This window comes from Globicephala melas, chromosome 9, assembly GCF_963455315.2.
Source record: "Globicephala melas chromosome 9, mGloMel1.2, whole genome shotgun sequence".
Taxonomy (NCBI): Eukaryota; Metazoa; Chordata; class Mammalia; order Artiodactyla; family Delphinidae; genus Globicephala; species Globicephala melas.
In genome coordinates this window covers 58,857,063-58,878,557 of record NC_083322.1, presented here as the reverse complement: position 1 = coordinate 58,878,557, position 21,495 = coordinate 58,857,063, and the positions used below count along the sequence as shown (strand labels likewise).

General features: G+C 42.4%; 1 protein-coding gene across 6 annotated transcripts in view; it reads left to right on the top strand.

Annotated features, from left to right (window-relative positions):
* Nucleotides 1-19,131, top strand: part of SLC25A13 (solute carrier family 25 member 13) — a 204,468-nt gene extending 185,337 nt beyond the window's left edge. For all 6 annotated transcript variants that reach the window (XM_030857235.2, XM_030857234.2, XM_060304626.1 and 3 more), the window contains 4 exons: nucleotides 6,642-6,780; nucleotides 17,370-17,528; nucleotides 17,620-17,710; nucleotides 17,983-19,131. In XM_030857235.2, the coding sequence (XP_030713095.1) occupies nucleotides 6,642-6,780; nucleotides 17,370-17,528; nucleotides 17,620-17,710; nucleotides 17,983-18,163 (570 nt within the window). In that variant the 3' untranslated portion in view covers nucleotides 18,164-19,131. The remainder of the gene's footprint in view (nucleotides 1-6,641; nucleotides 6,781-17,369; nucleotides 17,529-17,619; nucleotides 17,711-17,982) is intronic.
* Nucleotides 19,132-21,495: the final 2,364 nt, after the last annotated feature.

Here is a 21,495-nt window from a genome sequence, read left to right as displayed (position 1 = left end):
AGACTAGCAAAACTCAGAAGGCATATCACTGGTAGAACCGTACCAAAGGAAATTCTAGAGTGTACTTCAAGTAGGAGGAAAGTGATTCCAGATGGTAGTTTGGAAGTGGAACAGGGGATGAAGAGCAAAGAAAAGTGGTAAATATTTAGTCTAAATAACATTGTCTGAATTTAAATGTATGTGTGTGTGTGTGTGTGTGTATACACATACACGTATACGTATGCATGTATGATGGTAATTACAATGCTTAATGTTATCTGAGCTAGAATTAAAGTCCATAACAATGGTAAGATGGAGGGGTTGCTTCTAATTTGAGTAGTCTAATGTGCAAGTATTATATAGGAGGAAGGTAAAGATAACAGACTGTAAGTTAAGTATTTATAGTAAAAATTTCAGGGTCTAAACCTTGGGACTAGAAACAAACCATGCAACTTGCAAATAGGTAGCAGGGAGAAGTTGGGGGGAAAGACAGCAAGAAGGGAAAGAAAAGAAAAATGGAAAAGATGGGACTTTTTTTACAGATTAGCTTTGTGAAGGGGACAAAGCTTCTCAGAGACCAAAATTCCATGTAATAAAACTCTGAGCCACTTACTGGATTTCCAGTCCATCTAAATGATGAGCGTCATTGATGGCAAAGCAACATGTAATAGTAGAACGGTAGAGAATTAGACCTGGCACACGAGTGGCATTTCCTAACAAAAAACCTTGAGTTACCAAGATGCTTTTGTTAGAATTGCAATGAAATTAGGGAGACACCAATAATCTAAAAGTCCCCGGACTAAAGAAAGCAAGTAGTAGGCATTGATATTTTATATTCAAATTGAAGTAACTTCAGTGTCACTTATATGGAGTCTCCAATTGTTGACTGGTTGATTTGGCTTTAACGCCAGTGACACAACATAACGGAGCTTGGCACCAGTAATGTTTCTCAGCAAGATACTGAATTGCACCCTGTTCAAATCCCTAACTGTCCCTTGCCTGGGCAGGAGAGGTGCTGCCAGGCTGTGTATACAAGGGTTAACTCGCTTGGGAGAAACGAAGAGGAATGCTAAGGGATCAAGACATGACATGCTGCCCATTGTTTGTAGCTCCAGGATCAAAATATACAATTATACATGCCAAATAAATTCTAAACCTGTAAGGTAGGAAAAGAGGGGTGGCTCTGACTACAGGTGCCAGAAGCATTAAATAACCTTCCCAGACAAGGTGCACCACTGTTGTCTTGAATGCTGCAGGGTCCCCCCCAGTCTGGCCTTTTCCCCCATGCTAGACAATGTGCATTCACTGCAGGAGTCTCTGTTAAGCCTCTGTCTCCCAGACCTGCTGGCTCCTGGTGCCCAGCCCTGACACAGAGGTGCCTTTGTGAGTGTAATTACCTTCCCCTGTATTAGAAATAGTCTGTTTCAAGCTGTATTTGCAGGTACAGCTAGAGTAAGCAGGAATTAGCATGTGAAAAGACCTGCCCTGGCCCTGACTTCTTTATCAACCACCATCCTTCAGGATGGTTTTTTTCCCTCAGATTGATTGGGCAGGTGTGATACCATCCAAGATGAAGAGCTTTAAAAGAAGGAAAAAGACACTGGAGATAGCAGTGTATGTGTGTAAGACACAAATCCTGTTGTGTTTTACCTTTTGACAATTTCATGCCAGACAGAGCTGCCAGAATCAGCTTGGGTGGATGATTCCAGCAACTTAAGAATTGATTAAAGCTCCTTTGGGCTTTCACCATAGTGTCCACATCCAAAAAAGCATGAGAAGTAAAACAGATATTTCCTTTGCCATGGCGATACAGTGGCCAGCGTCTCTAAACATGTCTGATTGGCCTGTGTGCACCATGGACCACTGAAGTTAAATGAAGTTCCTAGACGTTAACTAGAATGGTGACGGAGAGACTTTGGAGGGATATGGAATTGGAACAGAGCCAGAGTTGATAATTAAACTAGATCTGAGTTTTGATTCAAGTTTATTCACATACAGGTCTCCCCTGAGATGCCTTTTATTGTTCCTGTCTGTTATTAGTGGGCCTTTTATTAAAAAGGAAAAGAAGAATAATAATAATTTCCCCTTTTTGGAGAAAGAGTGCTTTAACGAAGAGTAAGAGATCAGATGATTGCATTTTTCATTTATTAATTTCCCCCAAGTGATTTTACTGTGTGTACAAAGGAACTTCAGGGCCAACCAGGGAATGTCCAAGGGCAGGGCTGCCTAGAGCAGGGAAATGTGGGGATTTTTCTTAAGGAGAGGAACATTTAAAGATTTATTTTAGGTGGTACACACTTTGTCATTTATTAATTTTTTAATGGCCAAAGTACTTCTTTTTGTGTTGCTGACGCAGGCTCTTGGGCAGCATGGAATGTTCCCCTTTATTATAAAGTTGCCTGTTCAGAATGGCTGATCACTTGGTAAAAATGGTACGTGGGGCAAGTAGAATTCAAGTCAAACAGGTTTATGTTTTGATGTAGGACTGGAGGATGGGTGTTCACTGAGAAGTGAAGGATTTATCAAGGAATCTGGGGAACATTCTCACTGTTGGAACTTTAAATGCCTTTCTCACATCCTGTCTCCCTTTTCATTGTGCCAAACTGGCACCTGCCTTTGTGCCTTAGGCCTGGAGGAAGTCGGGGGTGGGGGAGGAGGGGGGGAGGAGACCAGGAAAATTTAATAAGCCTGTGCCTTTTTCTTCAACCCTTTGCAAAGTTAGCTTTCCTTGGGAACTGGGCTTTGATGCCTGGGGTGTGAGAGACACCTCATGACTCAGGAGAAGTGATGTGCTGCCGGGAGATGCCTGAGCAGGTGCTGGGCTGTGGGAGGATGCAGGCTCCAGGAGAGGCAGGGACCACAGACCTCCTCATCCCCACCTGCCCTCACGCTTGTCCTGGACTTGATACTTTACATGGGACTTTAATAATTATTTCCTCGTGTAGTCCTAAACCCCTGTCCCCCTCCCTGCCCCGAAGAAGGCAACCTTTGGCCATTTTGACAGGAGAGGAAGGTTCAGAGCTCTGTTTCCCCCAGTGCTCTTTCATTACACAGCCACACAGCCATAGAGGGGAGGGTACCTCTCGCAGGTCCCAGGGCTGCTTCATACGTTGCTCAGTGGAAATTAGAGTTTCTAAATGTTTTCACTTGCTGGCTAGATGGTCCTGCCTCTGTGAAGCAGAGATGGTGGCCATTCCACAAGGTAACTTTCTTCCTTCACTTTCCCTTTCCTTCCTGTTTTTCAGATAATCAGAAACCAGAAATGTCTTACAGAGTCTCACCTTGGCTCCAGCATCCGTAAATTATTTAAGCACATTGTCTGATCCCTGGTAGGAAAAATGCAGCATATTTCTGACCAGTGTAGCTCCGCCTTTTCCTTAGATGTGGTCTTTCTTTGTTTGTTTGTTCATCTGTGTTTTGATCAAGTCATTTTTCTTCGTAGTCATCTGGAACTGTTCTCAGACATCTCTTAAAGCATATCACACCTCTTATTAGGCTCCTATTCTCACACTGATACATGATTTACTGTCATGATTTCAGGAAAGCAGAGTTCCTTCTTGGGAGAACCCAGCTGCTGCTTCACTTGGCCTTACTCTTCTTGTGTCACAGGGATGTTTCTAATTTCAGGTCACATATCAGTGTATCCCGAAGCCTCTCATTTCTCTCTTTAGTTGTGGTGTTTTCTGTGGGAGTTGGCAAAGCCAAATCAGTGTCACCAGGAACATGTCTTAGGCCCTAACAGCCCAAGATTTTGTTGTTTTCTAAATTAAATCAGGCAGTAGTTTCTGGCTCCTGGTCGCCTACACTCTGAAATAGGCAACGCTGACGTAGGCAGATCTACAGCACTGAGAAAGTGTGGAGCCATGTGGAATCTACTCCTCGTCTATCTTCCACTTACTTGGAAAGGGTGGGGTTTGGGTTGAAATGAATGAAGAGGAGGTATTTAAGAGGTTGATGTGCCTAGCTTAGCAGTTATCAAAGACGAGGTAGAGTGATACGTGTGCCTTGATTGATCAGATGAATGGGGCATCGAGTAGCTTTACCTGAGAGGAATCAGGCTGACCAGGAGAGGAAAATGGCAAAGTGAAGTCATTACAGAGCTTTGACAAGGGTGGCAATACTGGGCCTAACCCACAGGACAGCCAAGACCATAATGATGGTGGAGCTTTTAAAACAGTGTATAGAAAAGAAATTTAGGCAGTGTGGCTGAGGAGACGTTAGGCCATACCGCCCCCTCACCCTCCCACAAAAAAGAAAACCAAAACACTGGACAGCATGAATTTAAGGAGAAGAAAAGCATAACTGAACCACAGAAGCATGACCCCGACTATGGAACGGTTGATAATATTACTGTTGAAGGCGATGCTGCAAAACATATATGGTGGTTGCAGTGTTTATCTCTTGCTGGTGAAAATTAAGGGCAATTTAAATTTTTAATACTTTACTTTGTCCGTGATAGGCACTTACTGTTTTCTAAGCGGGGGGAAGAACATGTTGAACGGAAAATATTACCAGCAAAAAAAGAAAAAAAAAAAAAATGAGCAGAGCATCTAGACTGAAGTTCTGTAGATGCAGAAATTTGGGAGATGAGGTCCGTAGTAAAAACTAATAGATTTAGTTAAAAGCAGGATTCGTGTGAGGAGGAATTTTATCATCCTAAAAATTACTCCTAAGTGATTTGTTTAGTAAGTCAGTAATATGGCAAGTTTTTTTTTTTACTATATTGAAGGAGCCAGACATGAAGAAGATTTAACTGATCTTAATATGAGTTGGTCATTTGGTGTTTAATTTGAATATCTCCTGGACAGACTCTGCATGTGAGCAAATAGCGAACAGAACTTATGGGAAGGTTTGTAGGCAAAATAAGGAAAAGGAAGTAAAAATAGACAAACAAATGAGTGATAGTATTACCCTTACACAGTAACTCCCTGGATTATAACTTTTTGAAAAACAAATCATCAGGAAAGGATTGGACGCTACATGGATACTGGTGCTATACTGTACTTTTTCCCTTTGAAAAAACTGGGAGAGGTGGAAAAAACTCGAGCCTCCTGAGTTTTGGACCTGTCTCTGGCACTGCCTCCAAGGAGGTCCCTTAAGCAAGCCAACAGCAAGGCCCTTAATAAACCTGCGATTGATAGGTTAACTGTCCTGGGCACCAATTTGCACATGTATAAAATGAGGAATTTGGGTGTGGTGAATTTTGTAGTTCTTCTTTTCAGTTACGCATTTAACAGTTTGGGTGTTAACAGAAGTGTGGGCTGATTGGCCATACGTGATGGGGGATCTGTACTCAAAGTGGCCAGAGGCAGCTTAACACATCCATGGGTGAGTTGATTGAAGAACAGCCAACATGACAGAATCCAGATTCCAAGCATTTGTTCTGGTTGGAAGGATGGGCCAAACTAGGATGAAGTTTAATAGGATTAAACACAAAGCCCTGCTTATGTTACTTGTTTAGGACAACTAATTAAGTTACAGTAGACCTAGGTTAATAGCGGTTCATATGAAAAAGACTAAGGGCTTTATTACCCGCAAGCTCAGTGTGAGTCAGGAGTGTAATGCGGGTGTCAGAAAAGCAAAGGCTGCAGTAACAGATGTGTAGTGTTAAGGAACTTTGACAGATTGGAGGCTGGCATCAGGCAAATACCCGAGAGCCAACATCACTAGACCTCAATAAATGTCGCTGGGCTTGGCTAGATCTGTGGAATCTGGATGGATTCATTATTTTCCTTGAAGAATCTCTAAATTTGATGAAAATTTTTAGGCATTAGAAATCTGTGAAAGAAATGGTATTAAATCGTTAAGTATTGAAAAGGGGGGCTTCTGAAGGTAGGTGGGTTTAGCCTGCCTAAAACACGGTATGTGTCTTGTGGTTTTCATTAGAATTTTATATCGTATTTCTGGGCATACATCAATTTTCAAGCCCTCCCCATGGCATTATTTTGGCACCAGAAATTATTTGGTGAAGAGTTTGCCTTAGTTGCTAATTGTTCTACACAGAGCTCTTAAATATATAGGAATTATTATAAACATTTTAAGGCTTTAGGACAGGCATTTATCAATGTTTCATAAACCCTGGGGCAGTCGGGCTAAGTATATGAATAAATTGGGGGAATCCATGAACCCCTTGAAAAGGTGTCTAATTTTTTACGTATGTGTTAATTTTTTCTGGGAAAGAGTCCAGCATTTTCATCAGAGTCTCAAACAATGTGAAAAACAAACCCCTTCCCCTACCACCTTTATAATTTGTCCACTTCCCAGTGTGTAAACACAGAGGTATCTTGGTTGTTGTTGCCCATCTTCTGAGAACAGATCCTCCTTGAAATGCCAGCGACCTGCCATCAATTAGGGATTTAAAAGGATGTGGCAGGCAGAGTTCCGAAAATGTTTTCATCGAAATCTTACCATTAGAATAAACAAGAACTCTCCCCTCTCGCTTATACCACACAGTAAAATGTTTTATTTTAAAATACAAGATTCTGATTTATTACTTGCAGAACTTGGGTTATATATGTTTTTTTCTGTTCCCCTTTCAACTTGTTAAGTACAAATTCGGTCTTCTCCAGGAATATTTTGTTCTGAGGGAAGTTCCAGAGAAGCTTGATCTTCTGAATGGGATATGTGTTTCATGTGGTTTTTCTTCCTTTTCAAACGTACAGGGTGCCAAAGCGTGCTTTCTGCGGGACATTCCTTTCTCGGCCATCTACTTCCCATGCTATGCTCATGTGAAGGCTTCCCTTGCAAATGAAGATGGGCAGATTAGCCCCGGAAGCCTGCTTTTCGCTGGCGCCATAGCCGGTGAGTGTCCTCAGAGCTCTGTTCCCCCTGTGCCATGGCACTGGAATTTTTGCTTATCGCTGTCGACAGGGTACACGTGAGATGGCTTTAGATGGCTTTGAAGAGCTACTACAGTGAAAGGGAAAGAAATGAATCTTACTTCTGGCAGGTTAGACTATTAGACAAGCTTAATTTCTCAACTCCAAAAAAAAGCTCGTTAAAAGTTGGTGCGTTTGTACTATTGCTGGATTCCAGTTCAGGTTCCATGTCATTTCATAGTTTCACTTCATGGTGTAAGAACAAGAACTGTTCAGTCAGAAGTTTTTAAAAATGTTAATACTTGTGCCTTAAAGGTGTCTAACCAAAATAGTACATAAAACTTGTCCAGAATTTAAGCAGTAGTTATTGTCATTGAGAGAAAAGAAATGTAATAGAACTAGAAACAGCTTGGGTCTATTAGATACCTGATTCCTGCTAGCTGTGTAAGGTTGTAAGATTCGGGGTGGGGGTTATATTTGAATCTCAGAGAGAAATGACTATCTTCTATAGTGCTACAGTGAAAGTATCAACAGAAGAAAATAGATGCAGACGTTGGCTTCTACATTCCCAGTGTAAATCCTTAGAGGAAATTTGATTATAGCCCCAGCAGGAATGAGTTCATTCTTTGATGCTTCTCCTTGTTTAGAGACCCTAAAGGCTAGAACAATCTGGATTAGCTCTCCAGGTGGTGACAAACATTTAGTGAGTTAACAGACCCTAAGGCAGTCATGGGGTGCCTGGGTCCAGACAGTTTTGATACAGGTGTTGTTCTCATCAGACATGTGGCTTGAGCCTCTTGAGAACTACCCCCTGCTTTGAGAAGTTGTTTGCTATTTTGTGAGCCCCGTGTCCTGCCTGTAGCCTGGGGAGCCCTGGAGGCGGGAACCCATGGAGCTCCTCTGTAATTCTTGGTGAATCCCTTTTCTTCAAAGGTGGTGATGTTGGTGTATGAGGCAGGGCTGTCCTTTCCTGGCTGCTCAGGGAGCCTCGTATGAGTAGCAGTGAGACCACTCTACCTAAATCATAAAAGCATGATCTCAAGACTCAACCATAGAATTCCCTGTTTTAATCCCAGTTTGGCTGTTGACTCACTCACTGTGTCCTTTATATGTCATTTACAGATGTATAAACGATAATATCTTTTGAATCAAAAGGGTATAATACAACTTATTTCCAGTCATTTACTTGAAATCAGGTAGGACCTACTGGGGAGAACTAACACACCACTTAGTAGTATGTGACCTCGGGCAAGTTACTTAAGCTCCCCGGGCTTGGTTTCCTCAGCCATAAAGGGAGATGGTAATTGTACTGACTGGAGAGAGTGGTTGTGAGGCTCTAATGAGAGCACCCATGTGGAGGACTTAGCCTGTAGCCTGGCAGAGAGTAAATACTCAGTACATGTTATCCATCATTACGTTGAATCCAAGAGAATCTGTCTGTAACTCACTCCAAAACTCAATTGCAACATCAGAAGATAAAGCTCAAAGTCTAGGACATTCTCCAAGCTTTGTTTTCTTTGAACCACAAAAATATTGCCTTTAACTCTTCCCTTGGAGAAGATAGCTACCCAGACATAATTTTTGTCTCTGGGTACAAGTTTTCCTGGGTGATCCGTGCTGTCAGAACTGTAGAAATTATGAGTGGATTTTTTTTCTCTTTTAAAGTTTATTGTCTTCTATTTTTTGTAGGATTATGAAAATATTGACCATTGTAAAATATTTGGAAAGTATCGGAACATGTAAATAAGATAACAGTATCCATTATTCCATGACTCTAAGAAAATCACCATTTAATATTTTTGCTAATTTCTCCCCCCTTGGACGGTTTTTAACAGAACTGTGATCACATTATGGGCATGTGGTTTTCACTTAGTATCATTTCTGAAGCATTGTTCACCATCACTGCAAAATGGTTCATGGCATGTGCTGTGGGGTCAGACTATCCGGGTTCAAATTCCAGTTTCCCTGCTGAGAACTGTATGACCTGAATGAGTTACTTAATGCCTCTCGGCTTGTTTCTCCACCTCTATATGGAAATAAGAATAGTCTTAGTCTTGTAAGATTATTATGAGGATTAAGTGAATTAATGGATATAAAGATCCAGGAAAGCACCGGCACATAATAAGTATTTTTAAATGTTCAATAATAATATTAATTTTCTTATGTCATTTAAAACTTTGTAAACAAAATTTTTAATTTGCTGCATACTTACATCATCTTCAATCTTAGAAAACAAACTTTTTTTTCAAAAAAAATTTAAATACATGGTATTGTTAAAAAACATCTTTGTGCATAAGGCTTGTCCCCCTATCCTGGATTGTTTTCTTGGGAGAAATAAATTCTCTGAAGTGAGTTTGCTGGTTAAAAAAAAAAAAAAAAATTTTATGATTGTTTTTAAGGCATTGCCTTGTCCTTCTTGAAAGTTTGAACTGCTTTACATCCCCATTCTACTATTATTTTAGCCCTCTAGCCATCCTGTTGTCTTTCAGAGTTGTTTTCCACATACCTTCTGTATTAGTTATTTGTTGCCACAGAACAGGTTACCCCAAACTTAGCAGCTTCAAACAACAAATGTTTATTATCCCAGTTTCTGTGGGTTGGGAGCAGCTCATCTGGGGACCTGTAGCTCGAGTCTGTCATGAGGTTGCAGTCAAGACATCAGCCAGGGCTCTAGAAGGCCTGACTGGGGTCGGAGGACACACTTTCAAGATGGCTTAGTCGCACGCACAGCATTGGCAGGACGCACAGCATTGGCAGGACCGTCAGTTCCTTGCCACAGGGCCTCTCCATAGGTCCTTGGGTGTCCTCATGACACAGCGGCTGGCTTCCCCCAGAGCAAGACCAGAGAGAGAGGGAGGAGGGAGAGGGAGGGACAGGGCAGGAGAAGTTGGGGGAGGAAGGTGAGAAGAAGAGGAAGCAAATAGAAGCTGCAGTGTCTTTATGAGCAAGGCTTGTAAGTCGCACTCCTTCGTTTCCACACCGTCCTATTAGTCCTACTGATCAGTCCTCCGTAACGTGCACGAAGACGATGCGGAGGCAGAGGCGTGAACACCAGCAGGTGAAGATCACTGAGGCCCCTTTGGGAGCGAACTGCCACGCTGACTATAGAACGTTTGCTTTCATTTTATTGCCCATCTTCCCCTTCCCTGTAAGACAGGATAATATAAGACTTTGTCACTGGATTTTTCTTGAAAGGACAGATAAGCCACAAAGCTTGATGGTCTTTATCTTCCACAAACCTGTATAAACTATGTAATGAGAACTAAGCTACTTTCTTAATTTCATAACAGATATCAGAAGCCAATGGCAACTGTCATAACCTCTATTCTCATTAAAGTTAGGGATGTTTCTGTTATCCAGTTTTTTAGCCTTATTTGGAGGTTCCAGTCAATGTGGTAAATATGAAAAGGAAGAAAGAGGCATAAATATTAGAAAAGAAGAAATGAATCTATCGTTATTTGAAAATGATTGTTTACCTGAAAATCCAAATTAAAATGCCTAAAAATGTATCAGAATTAATAAGGAAGACTAGTAATTTTTTTTTTTTTTTTTTAGTAAGATAAACATAAAAATGTATATCCAGTGATAAGCAGTTAACTGATGTCCTGGGAGGAAGCAGGGCCACCATCTGCTGAGTGTAGAGCCTTGCAGGTGTGCTCAGCCAGGGAGCTGAATTCAGTATGGAAAGGGCAGAGGACTGTGGTCAGAAGCGTGCCCAGGGCAACACCATCAAGAAGGGCAGTGAGCACAAAATGCACCACACGTGTGTGGGCTGTTGGTTGCAAGCCAGATCAGACCCCCATGTTCCTCTTGTGGATACCAGGGGAAGAAAGGCATTTCCTCAGGAGAGGACACAGTGATGGGGTGGGTATGCACAGAAGCCCAGGAAGTAGGTCCAAGGGCCAGAGTGATCTTTGTTGTCATTAAGAGAAAGGAGAAAAGCTGATCTCAAAATAAGCTACGAGGAACAGTAATTGACTTAACTAACTTATTACAAGAAATGTCTTAATGCTATTTTTATATGTTATATAAAATACACATTTTAATATAAAATATGATTTTTATATTTTATATTTCAGTTTATCTCTTACACAGGATACTTTTGTTGTTGTTGTTGTTGTTGTACGCGAGCCTCTCACTGTTGCGGCCCCTCCCCCTGCGGAGCACAGGCTCCAGACGCGCAGGCTTAGCGGCCATGGCTCATGGGCCCAGCCGCTCCGCAGCACGTGGGATCTTCCCGGACCGGGGCACGAACCCGTGTCCCCTGCATCGGCAGGTGGACTCTCAACCACTGCGCCACCAGGGAAGCCCAGGATACGTATATTTTTTGTTGAACAATACTATTATACATAAGATGGATCTGGGTTCAGTGAACATGATTTTACCTTTTATGTTTTGACAGGAATTTCAGTTATTCAGTAAGTATTACCTTACTTTCTCCAAAAATTTGATTTGATTTAAAGTTAGATTGCTTTAGTAATACAGCTTTTTAACAGGTGGTTGTTAGTATCTTAAAACATAGAGAATATTAAATTTTTTTAGGTCTATGTATCTAGTGATAAACTGGGAAGATCTTTAGATGCTGGAAACATCTCCATTAATTCACAGGATCGAGTTAAGATCAACAGATATTTGAATTTATGTTCATTAGCCGAAGTGCCTCATGTGTCAGAAGGTGAGGGTTGAAGCAAGGGCCCTGAAACTAAGGAATCAAATTCTGACTCACTCTAAGTGTTACTTTTTTGATTAATGAAGGGCAATGCAATATGGTTTATGGATAATATCAAATGAAGGATATCTAATACTTCTCAAATGTTATAGAGTGACCGCTCATCCCAGACGATCTTGTCAGAGTGGTGAGGTAGAGGAACAAGTCAGACTGCAGTGATGGTCGTGTGATCTTGTCTTTGAATTAATTAGCTTTGAATTAATTAGCTTTAGACTAAGTAGTAATTCAGGAATATCTTTTTTTTTTTTTTTTTTTGCGGTACGTGGACCTCTCATGGTTGTGGCCTCTCCCGTTGCGGAGCACAGGCTCCGGACGCGCAGGCTCAGCGGCCATGTTTCACGGGCCTAGCCGCTCCGCGGCATGTGGGATCTTCCCAGACCGGGGCGCGAACCCGTGTCCCCTGCATCGGCAGGCGGACTCTCAACCACTGCGCCACCAGGGAAGCCCCAGGAATATCTTTAAAAGAGTTATGTGTGTGACTGATCATGATGCTTTTACAAATGTATTAGAAGAATTAAGTTAGGAGAAAAGTACCATTGGCACGTAATTATATAAAATGTAACAATTTTTTAATTATGTGGACATAAAGCTTAAGATAATTTAAAAGCAATTCTTAGATCCTTAAAAAAAAAACAGTAATGGAGAGGTTGGATCAAGGTAATGGACTGAGCATGTTGATCCATCTCTCCTCCCAAATACCTTAAAATGGTAGAAAATACATGTTAAAAAACTCCTTATTGGGCTTCCCTGGTGGCGCAGTGGTTGAGAGTCCGCCTGCCGATGCAGGGGACACGGGTTCGTGCCCTGGGCCGGGAGGATCCCACATGCCACGGAGCCGCTGGGCCCGCGCGTCCGGAGCCTGTGCTCCGCAACGGGAGAGGCCACAACAGTGAGAGGCCCGCGTACTGCAAAACAAACAAACAAACAAAACTCCTTGTTAGCACCAGCCTTCAGAAGATAGGAACCAAAACCTGAAACAAGTGAAAAATGCCACAGCCCAGAACACCGGCAGGAGAAACTACTTTTATTAATTTAAGAGCAAAACCAGATAATTTTAACCTCAGAGTGAACAATAGATAAAATGCCTTGAGTGTTGGGGGAGGTTTTAGGGTAAATAATAAGAGTTAAGGAACTGCATTTACTGCGGGAAGGTCGGCTTGCTCCTCTCTCTTCTCCTTTCTATATGGAACTTCAGGCAACATTTGAACGGAGGCTAAAAGCCCAGAGCTGTATTCTAAAGGGAAGGGAACACTTGCCTGGAGAGGGTGATTGTAAAGAACTGAAATAAATCAGGGCAAGGCTTAATGGTAATTCCAGATCTTTACCACAGATGCAGGGGGGGAAGAAAAAAATGAACTAATAGCAGCTCTTCCAAAGAGGGGTAGAAAATAATTCCTTCTACCTCCAGAGTGAAGCACCCCGCATTGCAGGATTTGGAGGGTCCCTGCCCTGCCAGCCTATCTTAGCCCCTGCATGCAGTTACAGGCCTCACCCATTTCACAAACTCTCTCCATTCAGGAGAGAGGCCTGTGGGTGAGGCTGGCCCAGAGTGCGGTGGAAAGCTGTCCACAGCACAAATCAGCCTGTCCTTTGACCTTGAATGTCAGTAGACAGCCAGGGGTCCCCTCAGACAACAAGGAGCAATAAGGTAAGTAAATAGAAGAATTACAGAGAAAACAGGCAATTCAGGGAACAGAGGAGAACTTTTAAGAACTATAATTAGGGTCCTCAGATTTGAAAGAAACACTCAGTAAGGAGGCTTTCTTGAAAGTTAATAAAAAGATTGCCAAACTTAGAAATCCGTAAAAAAAAAAAACAACACCAAATTTGACACATGGAAAATAAAGTCATGGGAGAAAACAAACAAAAAACTCTAGAATATGGATCACAAATACATAGATGAAAAATAACAGAAAATTTAAGAGATAATGTAGGATGAATCTGAGAGGTCTAACATCTGTTTAATAGGAGTTGTCCAGGGAGAAGCAATAAGGGAAAGAGGACAGAAAACCAATCAGTAATGGAAGATTGGCTTCTCATCTGCGGTGCTGGCTTCCGTCAAAATGCCGAGGAGAGGAGGTCTTGATATGCAGTTACGTTCCCAGCAGGCACACTTGCCTTCAGGAGCAGAGGCCAAAGCAGGGTAGTCCCTCCCAGCCAGGACTCACAGGTACCCCTCACAGACCTCTCGGAGGCAAAATAAAAAGTGAACTTAAGAAAGAGGACACTGTGGGATATATGAAACAGAGCAGATAAAAGTTAAACCCAAGAGTCGATCTGAGCGACTGCTAACCTTGGCTTATGTGTTTTTGTACAAGAAGCATTGTTGGGAGGCAGGTAATAGAAAGAGAGACAAAGGGAGGGGGCATCTCAGCTTGCAGAGGTGTCAGTGCTCATTCGTTGCACACACTGTAACTCACACCTGTGTAACAAACGCTTATGATATTTAGACAAATTGAATTAGTCAGGAAAGGGTGGAAATCACAAGGGAAACACCTAGAAGCAGAGAAAATAAAAACTGTAACTAACCCAGAATGGCAGAAATCAGTCTACGAGCCACAACTGAATGCGTTCAGTGCCGCTAGTAAAAACAAACACTTTTAGCCAAGTTGTGAAAGAAAATCTAGTCATCTGACATTCGAGGAAACAGTGACATAGAAAGATGGAAAGAGAATGGATTGAAAAATATGTACCAGGCAAATACCAACAATAAGCAAGTGTAGCAATATTAATGTCAAACTAAATGGAATTCAGGGTTTAAAAATAGCATTCAGAAGCGCAGAGGCATATTTTACACTTAGAAAAGATAAAGTTCACTAAGAAGCCTCTCTGTATTATCAACATAATATCGTCTTATAAAACCTCAAGTTAAAAGTATGACAAGAATGTGGTATTTTCTCTTTCTATGAAAATCTTTACACTTTTCTTAGAAACTGATACATCAAGTAGATAATATAGATAAGGGTGCAGAGGGATTCTGGCAAACTTAACCTTGATCCAAAATACATAGATATTAACTCTGTGTCCCATAAACAGAGAAGCACATTTTTTTTTTGCAAATACTAACGGGATATTTGTGAAAATTAAGGCTGACTTACCCCAAAGTTGTATTTTTAGTCATATGATATCTGTTCATTGGTCTTTGCTGGGTTGGTTTTTTGTGGTTTTTTTTTTTTTTTTGAGGTACAGTTGAGGTACAATATTATATAAGTTTCTGTTGTGCAGTATAGTGATTCACAATTTTTAAAGGTTATATTGCATTTGTAGTTATTGTAAAATATTGGCTGTATTTCCCTGTTATACAACATATCCTTGTACCAAAGCTGTGTTTTGCCAATCATGCTTTCTTTTTGTTGTAAATGACCTTCTACTCTCTAGCTGCTGGGCACCCCCTTAAAGATTTATAATTTTTTTATTGGCTGGAGAACACCCAAGTTGTTCAAGTCACACAGGTAGCAGGTGGCCTCAAGGTCTCACCATTTGTCTCATCTCTGAAGCACCAGCTGGGCAGCAGTCCCCTTCCTGTTGAGGAACCTAAAAGCTGCCTCCCTGTTGCCTAGACTTCTCTTGTTCTCCCATCTTTGGGAACCTAAAAGCTGCGTCCCTGTTGCCTAGCCTTCTCTTGTTCTCCCATCTTTGGGGAGAGAGAAAACTTGACCTCTTTTTGTTGTTGTTGTTTTTATTTGGTTGCACTGGGTCTTAGTCGTGAGACGTGGGCTCCTTATTTGTGGCATGCGAACTCTTAGTTGCGGCATGCATGTGGGATCTAGTTCCCTGACCGGGAATCAAACCCGGGACCCCTGCATTGGGAGCATGGAATCTTAACCACTGCACCACCAGGGAAGTCCCAAGACTTGACCTCTTGCTCAGCATTGTCTTTACCCTTTTGCAAGCCGGGAGAGACCAGGCAAATTGGCTCAGAGTCTTTGCCATCCCTGACCCCCCAGATCAACACATCTCCGGTGGCCCAGCTCTTCCTGGTAGGTGCTGCTTTCCTGGCCTTGCTCTGGAGCAGCCGGATGCTATTCTCCAGGTGAATTTAGCAAATCTCCACACCAGAAATCCCCTGTCCACAGGGATATCCACAGTCCCTCCGAGGCCCTGGCAGCTGGCCTCCTAGGAGAGGTGGGAGCAGGGGGTGGAGAGGATGAGAGTCGTGCACAGGCCGCCATGTTTCCAGTACCCCGCCCCCGCCAACACACACACCAATCACTTTTTACCAGACAACTTGCTAAACATCTTACACGTTTCTCTTGGCATTTTTATTCCACTGATCAATGTCTTTCCTCCCTGCCCTCCCCAATACTTCTCTCTTTTTTCATAACAAGTAGCTATTTATGAAAACTGCCCTAACTGAAGGAAACCTTTTACCCATTTTATTGCTTGTATGTCTTTCACATTCACACTCTGACATGCCTGCCCGCCGTTGTAAGGAGGATTTTATTGCGTGTCTAAAGCAGACAGCCTTGCTAAACTCTTTCTAAACCAGGAAGTGAAACAAAATTGGTGGTGTGAACACAGTGGGTTTCTAAGCATTTTTCATGTTTCCTTCCATTATGTTGGAGGATAAATTCCTGGCTCAAAGTTGAAATAATTCCTCTAAGCTAATAGGAAATTCAGTATGACTTATCCAGTGAAGCACTGGATATAAAGTGAGCTTTCTCACATGCAAAAACGTGATGCATTTTATAAAAACGGTTAAGATGAATGTTTGAGGAGCTTAGTATAGATGGAAGAGGAAAAGATACAGCTTAGTGATATAAATGCAAACGTGTACTCTGCAGATTTCCCCCGGGCACATACGCACACACTGTAACTTTAAAGCTGTCTGTTAGAAGGATGAGATGGAGTTGTGAGCCAGACCACGTTGGTTTGGACAGAAATTCTTACAGAATTATTAAGCCTTAAAAAAAGCAAAGGAGATTTATGCATCTGCATTTGACCAATTTGGTTTGGAATAGGTTCATAATGGAAAAGTAATAAAACCATAAGAGACAGTGTCTTCTGAGTACAGTCTCGCTTTTAAAAAATCTAAACATGGGCTGCCCCAGTTTGGATAAAATGACTGTAGAAAAATTTCCCATTGGTAATTTTGGGAGGGTTTTGTTGTTGTTGTTGTTGTTTCTTTTTCATTGATTATCGGCCAATCTAAATTTTAAGCTTTCTGTCATATGTTTTCTGGAGATGTCAGTCATAGGAAAGCGGAATCCTGAAGTGTTATCTGTGGGCGCCTCCCCTTCAGGTCACTAGACACACACACACACACACACACACGCACACGCACACGCACACGCACACGCACACGCACACGCACACACAGTGTTTGTTTAGCTGTCAGTAAAGTCTTTCTCTGATGTAAATGAAGAGGTGAGGGTTTGGAAGGTGGGGGGTGGTTGAGTGTATGTGACAGGGCACCTCCAGTGACTGCCAGAAAAGCAGGAAGAGGAGACGGATAACAAGCTTCACCTCTGAAAACTCAGACCTGGTAACTCTGATTTCCACAGGAAAGCAAAAGAAAAAAGAAGCAAACAAACAAAATCTTTCTCCGTTTGTTCTCAACCACTCGAAGTCATCGTCTTGATAATTCCTTCAAACTATTTAAGAATATAAGCATAACAAACGGAGGTTGGTGATCTGGAGACGAGGCGTGTGCTCCTCTAGGTGTGTTGGAGCCTCCTTCACTGCGGACGAGAGTCACAGCTGTGCTTCCCAGAGGGGACAGCAAAGAGGCATTTGATTTCATCTGATTCTTAACTTTCTTTCCACGGCCAGCAGTTCAAAGCACAGTTCTTTTTATATAGGGAGAATGTGACCGGACTGCGAAGGTGTTGTCTTTCCTGCAGGTATGCCTGCGGCATCTCTAGTGACCCCCGCTGATGTTATCAAGACTCGATTACAGGTGGCCGCCCGGGCCGGCCAGACCACTTACAGCGGAGTGATAGACTGCTTTAGGAAGATCCTTCGGGAGGAAGGCCCAAAAGCTTTGTGGAAAGGAGCTGGCGGTATGGAAATAATTTGCTCTTAACTAAACCTTTGGTATCAGGTGAATTTTTAAAATCTAATTGCATCTGTTATTTCTTATTTCTTTCAAAGCTCGTGTGTTTCGTTCCTCCCCCCAGTTTGGTGTAACTTTGCTGACCTATGAATTGCTGCAGCGATGGTTCTATGTTGATTTTGGAGGGGTGTAAGTATCCTGCTAAATTTCAGCTGCTTCTGACACTCTGTTGTCATTGAGAAAGGTATGTCTGTTTAGTCCCTATGATGAAGTAGAAAAGATGTAGGAAAATACTGAAGTCATGTTATCAAACTCATTTCAGAAGGGAATATACAGCTAACTAGAATGGCACAGTTCCTCTCTGATCCAGACTTTAGCAGTTTTTGAGCGTTGTTTTTACCAAGTTAAAAAACAAAACAAAAACTCAGATTCTCGCTCTGTTTTCTCTCCTTTCCTTTTAGGAAGCCCATGGGAGCAGAGCCAGTTCCTAAATCCAGGGTCACACTGCCTGCTCCCAACCCCGATCACGTTGGGGGCTACAAACTGGCAGTTGCGACGTTTGCAGGGATTGAAAACAAATTTGGGCTCTACCTACCTCTCTTCAAGCCATCTACCTCACAAGCCATTGGTAGAGGCCCGTAGGACCGTCCCTGCGCTATTGCTGTGGCTTTGTTGTTACTGCAATGAAGAATGCCCCAGCTTGGATTGAAGCAACACTTCATTCCTTTCACTTCCATCTCCTGTTTAAATTCAAGTCGAGGCTTTTTATAAGGTGAAATCATTTATTTTCCGTGTGGTTTCATAACCTAGATCATTGTGAAATTTCTCATAATTATTCTTTGGGCCTCTGCTCACAAACCTTTGTGTCTGACATTTGCTGGGATTTGGTCAACACTAACCGGATTTGGAGGAAGAAGCAAGTCTGAATACAAATTAGAACCATTCTCCTTAGGATTAGGATTATAGTCCCAATGAGGCTATTGAGAAGGAATCATGGTGCTCAGAGCAGAAGTGTTCCGTGTGTCTATTTAACCTGGTAGGAAACTGCGTGCATATTTGTGAAAGTAAAAAACGCTGGAAGAAATGAAAACATTATCAGAAATAGGCAGCCTGGCTTCACGTTTTAAGCATGCACTAATTCTGTCTCTGGATTACATTATGAAGCTTTTATGTGAAACATGTTTTTTTGTAATGAAAACCACATTGAAGATGTTTAATAATCATATTCTGTTACTGGTACTAAGACTACTAGGGAGAAGTCTTTTGTGCTTTAGCGAAAGTACTGTTGGCACTGTACTCTCTAGATGGAGAAACCAGGATATGCAGCATCTCTCCTCATTTGGGGGAACCGCTCATATGAAGCACATGTGCTGACTGCTGCCTATTTCAATAAACACTGTAGAAAAACGCGTGCCTCCCTGTTACTGGTACCTACCCTCGCCCCCTCCCAGTCCCCTGTAATTGGCATCCATTTGCTTTTAAAACCCATTTTATCTTGAATCATGGAAGAAAACTACATTGCAATGTAAGTTTTTAATTTGTGGTGCCTTGCGCAATGGTCAGAAGGCTCATGTGTTTGTGAGGAAGGAAATAAACTATTTTTAAAGCTACTGAATTGTTTGCTCTTGTTATGTCATGTGGCGAATGACCGCAATAATTGTCATCATTGGACTCTCTGTGTTTCATTTTGAGGGTGATTTGTTCGTAGTGGCGCGGATATGTCCTCGTCTTTCAAGGTGACGTGTACCCTTGTCTTCGGTATGCCAGCGTTCAGCGTGAATAAGGGAAATTACACTTAACCCCAGACGAGCGAGGAACCTAGCAAACTGACACTTGTTCTAGTCGTTCTCGGTGCTTTTGGCAGTTTCTTACCGTGAGAATTAATGTAAAGCTTCACTGGCAGTTGGGCGTGAAAACTGGTATGAAATGGCAATGGTATTTTCTCATTTTCTCTGACTCTTCCTCATACCAAAACCATATACCACTGTGTCTGACCTTTGGTAATATTTGGCCAGCACTGTAATGACTGGTGGAAAGGTGTTAGTCTTGAACAGACCTCAGGGCTCTCCTTAGGCTGCAATCGTGCTCCTGAGGAAGCTGCTGGGTAACTTATCAGCAGTGAGTTGGAACTTTCTGTTTCTCCGAAATTCACCTCCAGACGGCACAGCCATTTCTCAGTCTCCTGTCTTGCTGTAGATCAGCAGGTTGGCATTCAAAGTTATTGTTCAAAATTGGAAAGTGTGGACACCATCCATGAGTCTGTTTTGTTTTGTTTTGTTTTTTTCAGTGAACAAAAGCTTTGTTATACTCACCAGAGACAGGACACATACATACATGGCTCCCTCATGGTTTTGGTTTGGCAAACACCAAAGAGAAACCCCTCCGTCTCCCTGAACTCACCCCTAATCCCTGCTCAAAGTGACAAGTGGTATTTATATTTTAATCTCAAAGACCAGTCACAAGACTCCAAATACGTCTTAGAAATTTAGGTGGTGTTACAATAACAAAGCACTCAAGCTTTGGTATTTTGAATGTGGAGAAAAGTCCCCGAGTGTAAATCACTGCATTCCTTTTCTTCACGTGCTTGAAATTTTATAGAAGATCGAATTTTCATTGTATAAACACTGACCCACGTCTCAGACGTGGTGCACTGCCCTGCCTGCTTCTTTAAGAGATGCTGCATTTGTTGGGAGAGTGTCTTGGTTTCCCTTAGACGTACCTGTAGCTGAGGGCGATTCTCTTTAGTAAATGAGAAACCCGAGGTACCAGGAAGCCAGAGGAGATAGGGCCACAGGACTGTGTTTCTTTAAAATCCTCGGCTCACTCTGTTCAGGGATAGGCAGTGACTTGAGACACTTTGAAGGAGGCCTAATTTCCATCTGAGTTGTGCTCAGTGGGTGGTGTGACTGTGACATCCTTGAATAGAACTGCAATCACCGTGTGGTGAAAACCACGTCAAATTTGTTCTGGGTTTTTCTTCTTCCTGAAGTGACAGCACAATACGTTGGCAGTGCCGTGGCTGCCGTTTCTGCAGCTGCTCCTTTTCCTCAATGCTGAGGAACTGAGAGCTGTGTAACTCCCACCCATGGGGACCAGCCTCCCCCCTGCCCGGCCAGCGCTCTGGAGTGTCTCCCTCTGCCCTGGGTCCACCTCATGATTGCTTGGGGTTGGGGAAGAGGCCTGACTTTTGTAGCAGCTTTTTTTTTTTCTAGGAGGGGAAGAAATGTGGAGCTGACCACAGAATGAACACACTGATTCTTGGGTTCCAGTCATGGCTGGGTTTCTTGAGGCTGGGTGGCATGCTGTCGCCAAGCTCATGCTACACCTCATAACCCACAACCATTCGCTGTGCTCCCTGGGGTCGCCTTAATCCCAAGCAGCCGGGGTTGCACAGGGGAAAATAAGAATTCTGGCACAGAAAGGAGTCATTTAAATGCTTATTGCATTTCAAGCTTCAGTTTTTACTTAGCTAAAATATTTACCATTGCTGGGAAACAATGTTTAAAATTTTGTGCTTATATGTTATTTAATGGTGTGGCCTATGTAAACCTCAGGATGCTTACATTTTGACAGTCTTCTGGAAATGTTTAACAGCACATAACTCAGTGAGCAGGGAATAAAAACCGGGAACAAATTGTGCTTGAAACTTTGTAACCTCCCCTGGCTAGGTATTCGGCAAGGCACCTTGGAATTCTTCAGGTAGAGGCAGGGAAATCTCCAGTAATGGAATTTGGTGAATCCTGTCTTGTGGCCCCATTTGTCAACCTTCTGGATAAACCCTAAGGGTCATCATGTGCTTTTTACCGCAGAAGCCATCCTTGTGGGGATGAATTTGTGTCTTTGCCACTGAGCAAAAATCCCATTTTAAATTCAGGGTAATCAGACGCTTTCAGGATGTGGATTTTCCCGAAGATTTTTAGAAGACGCGTTCCCTGGTAAGAGCAGTGAAATGTTCTTTCCACAAATGGTACTGC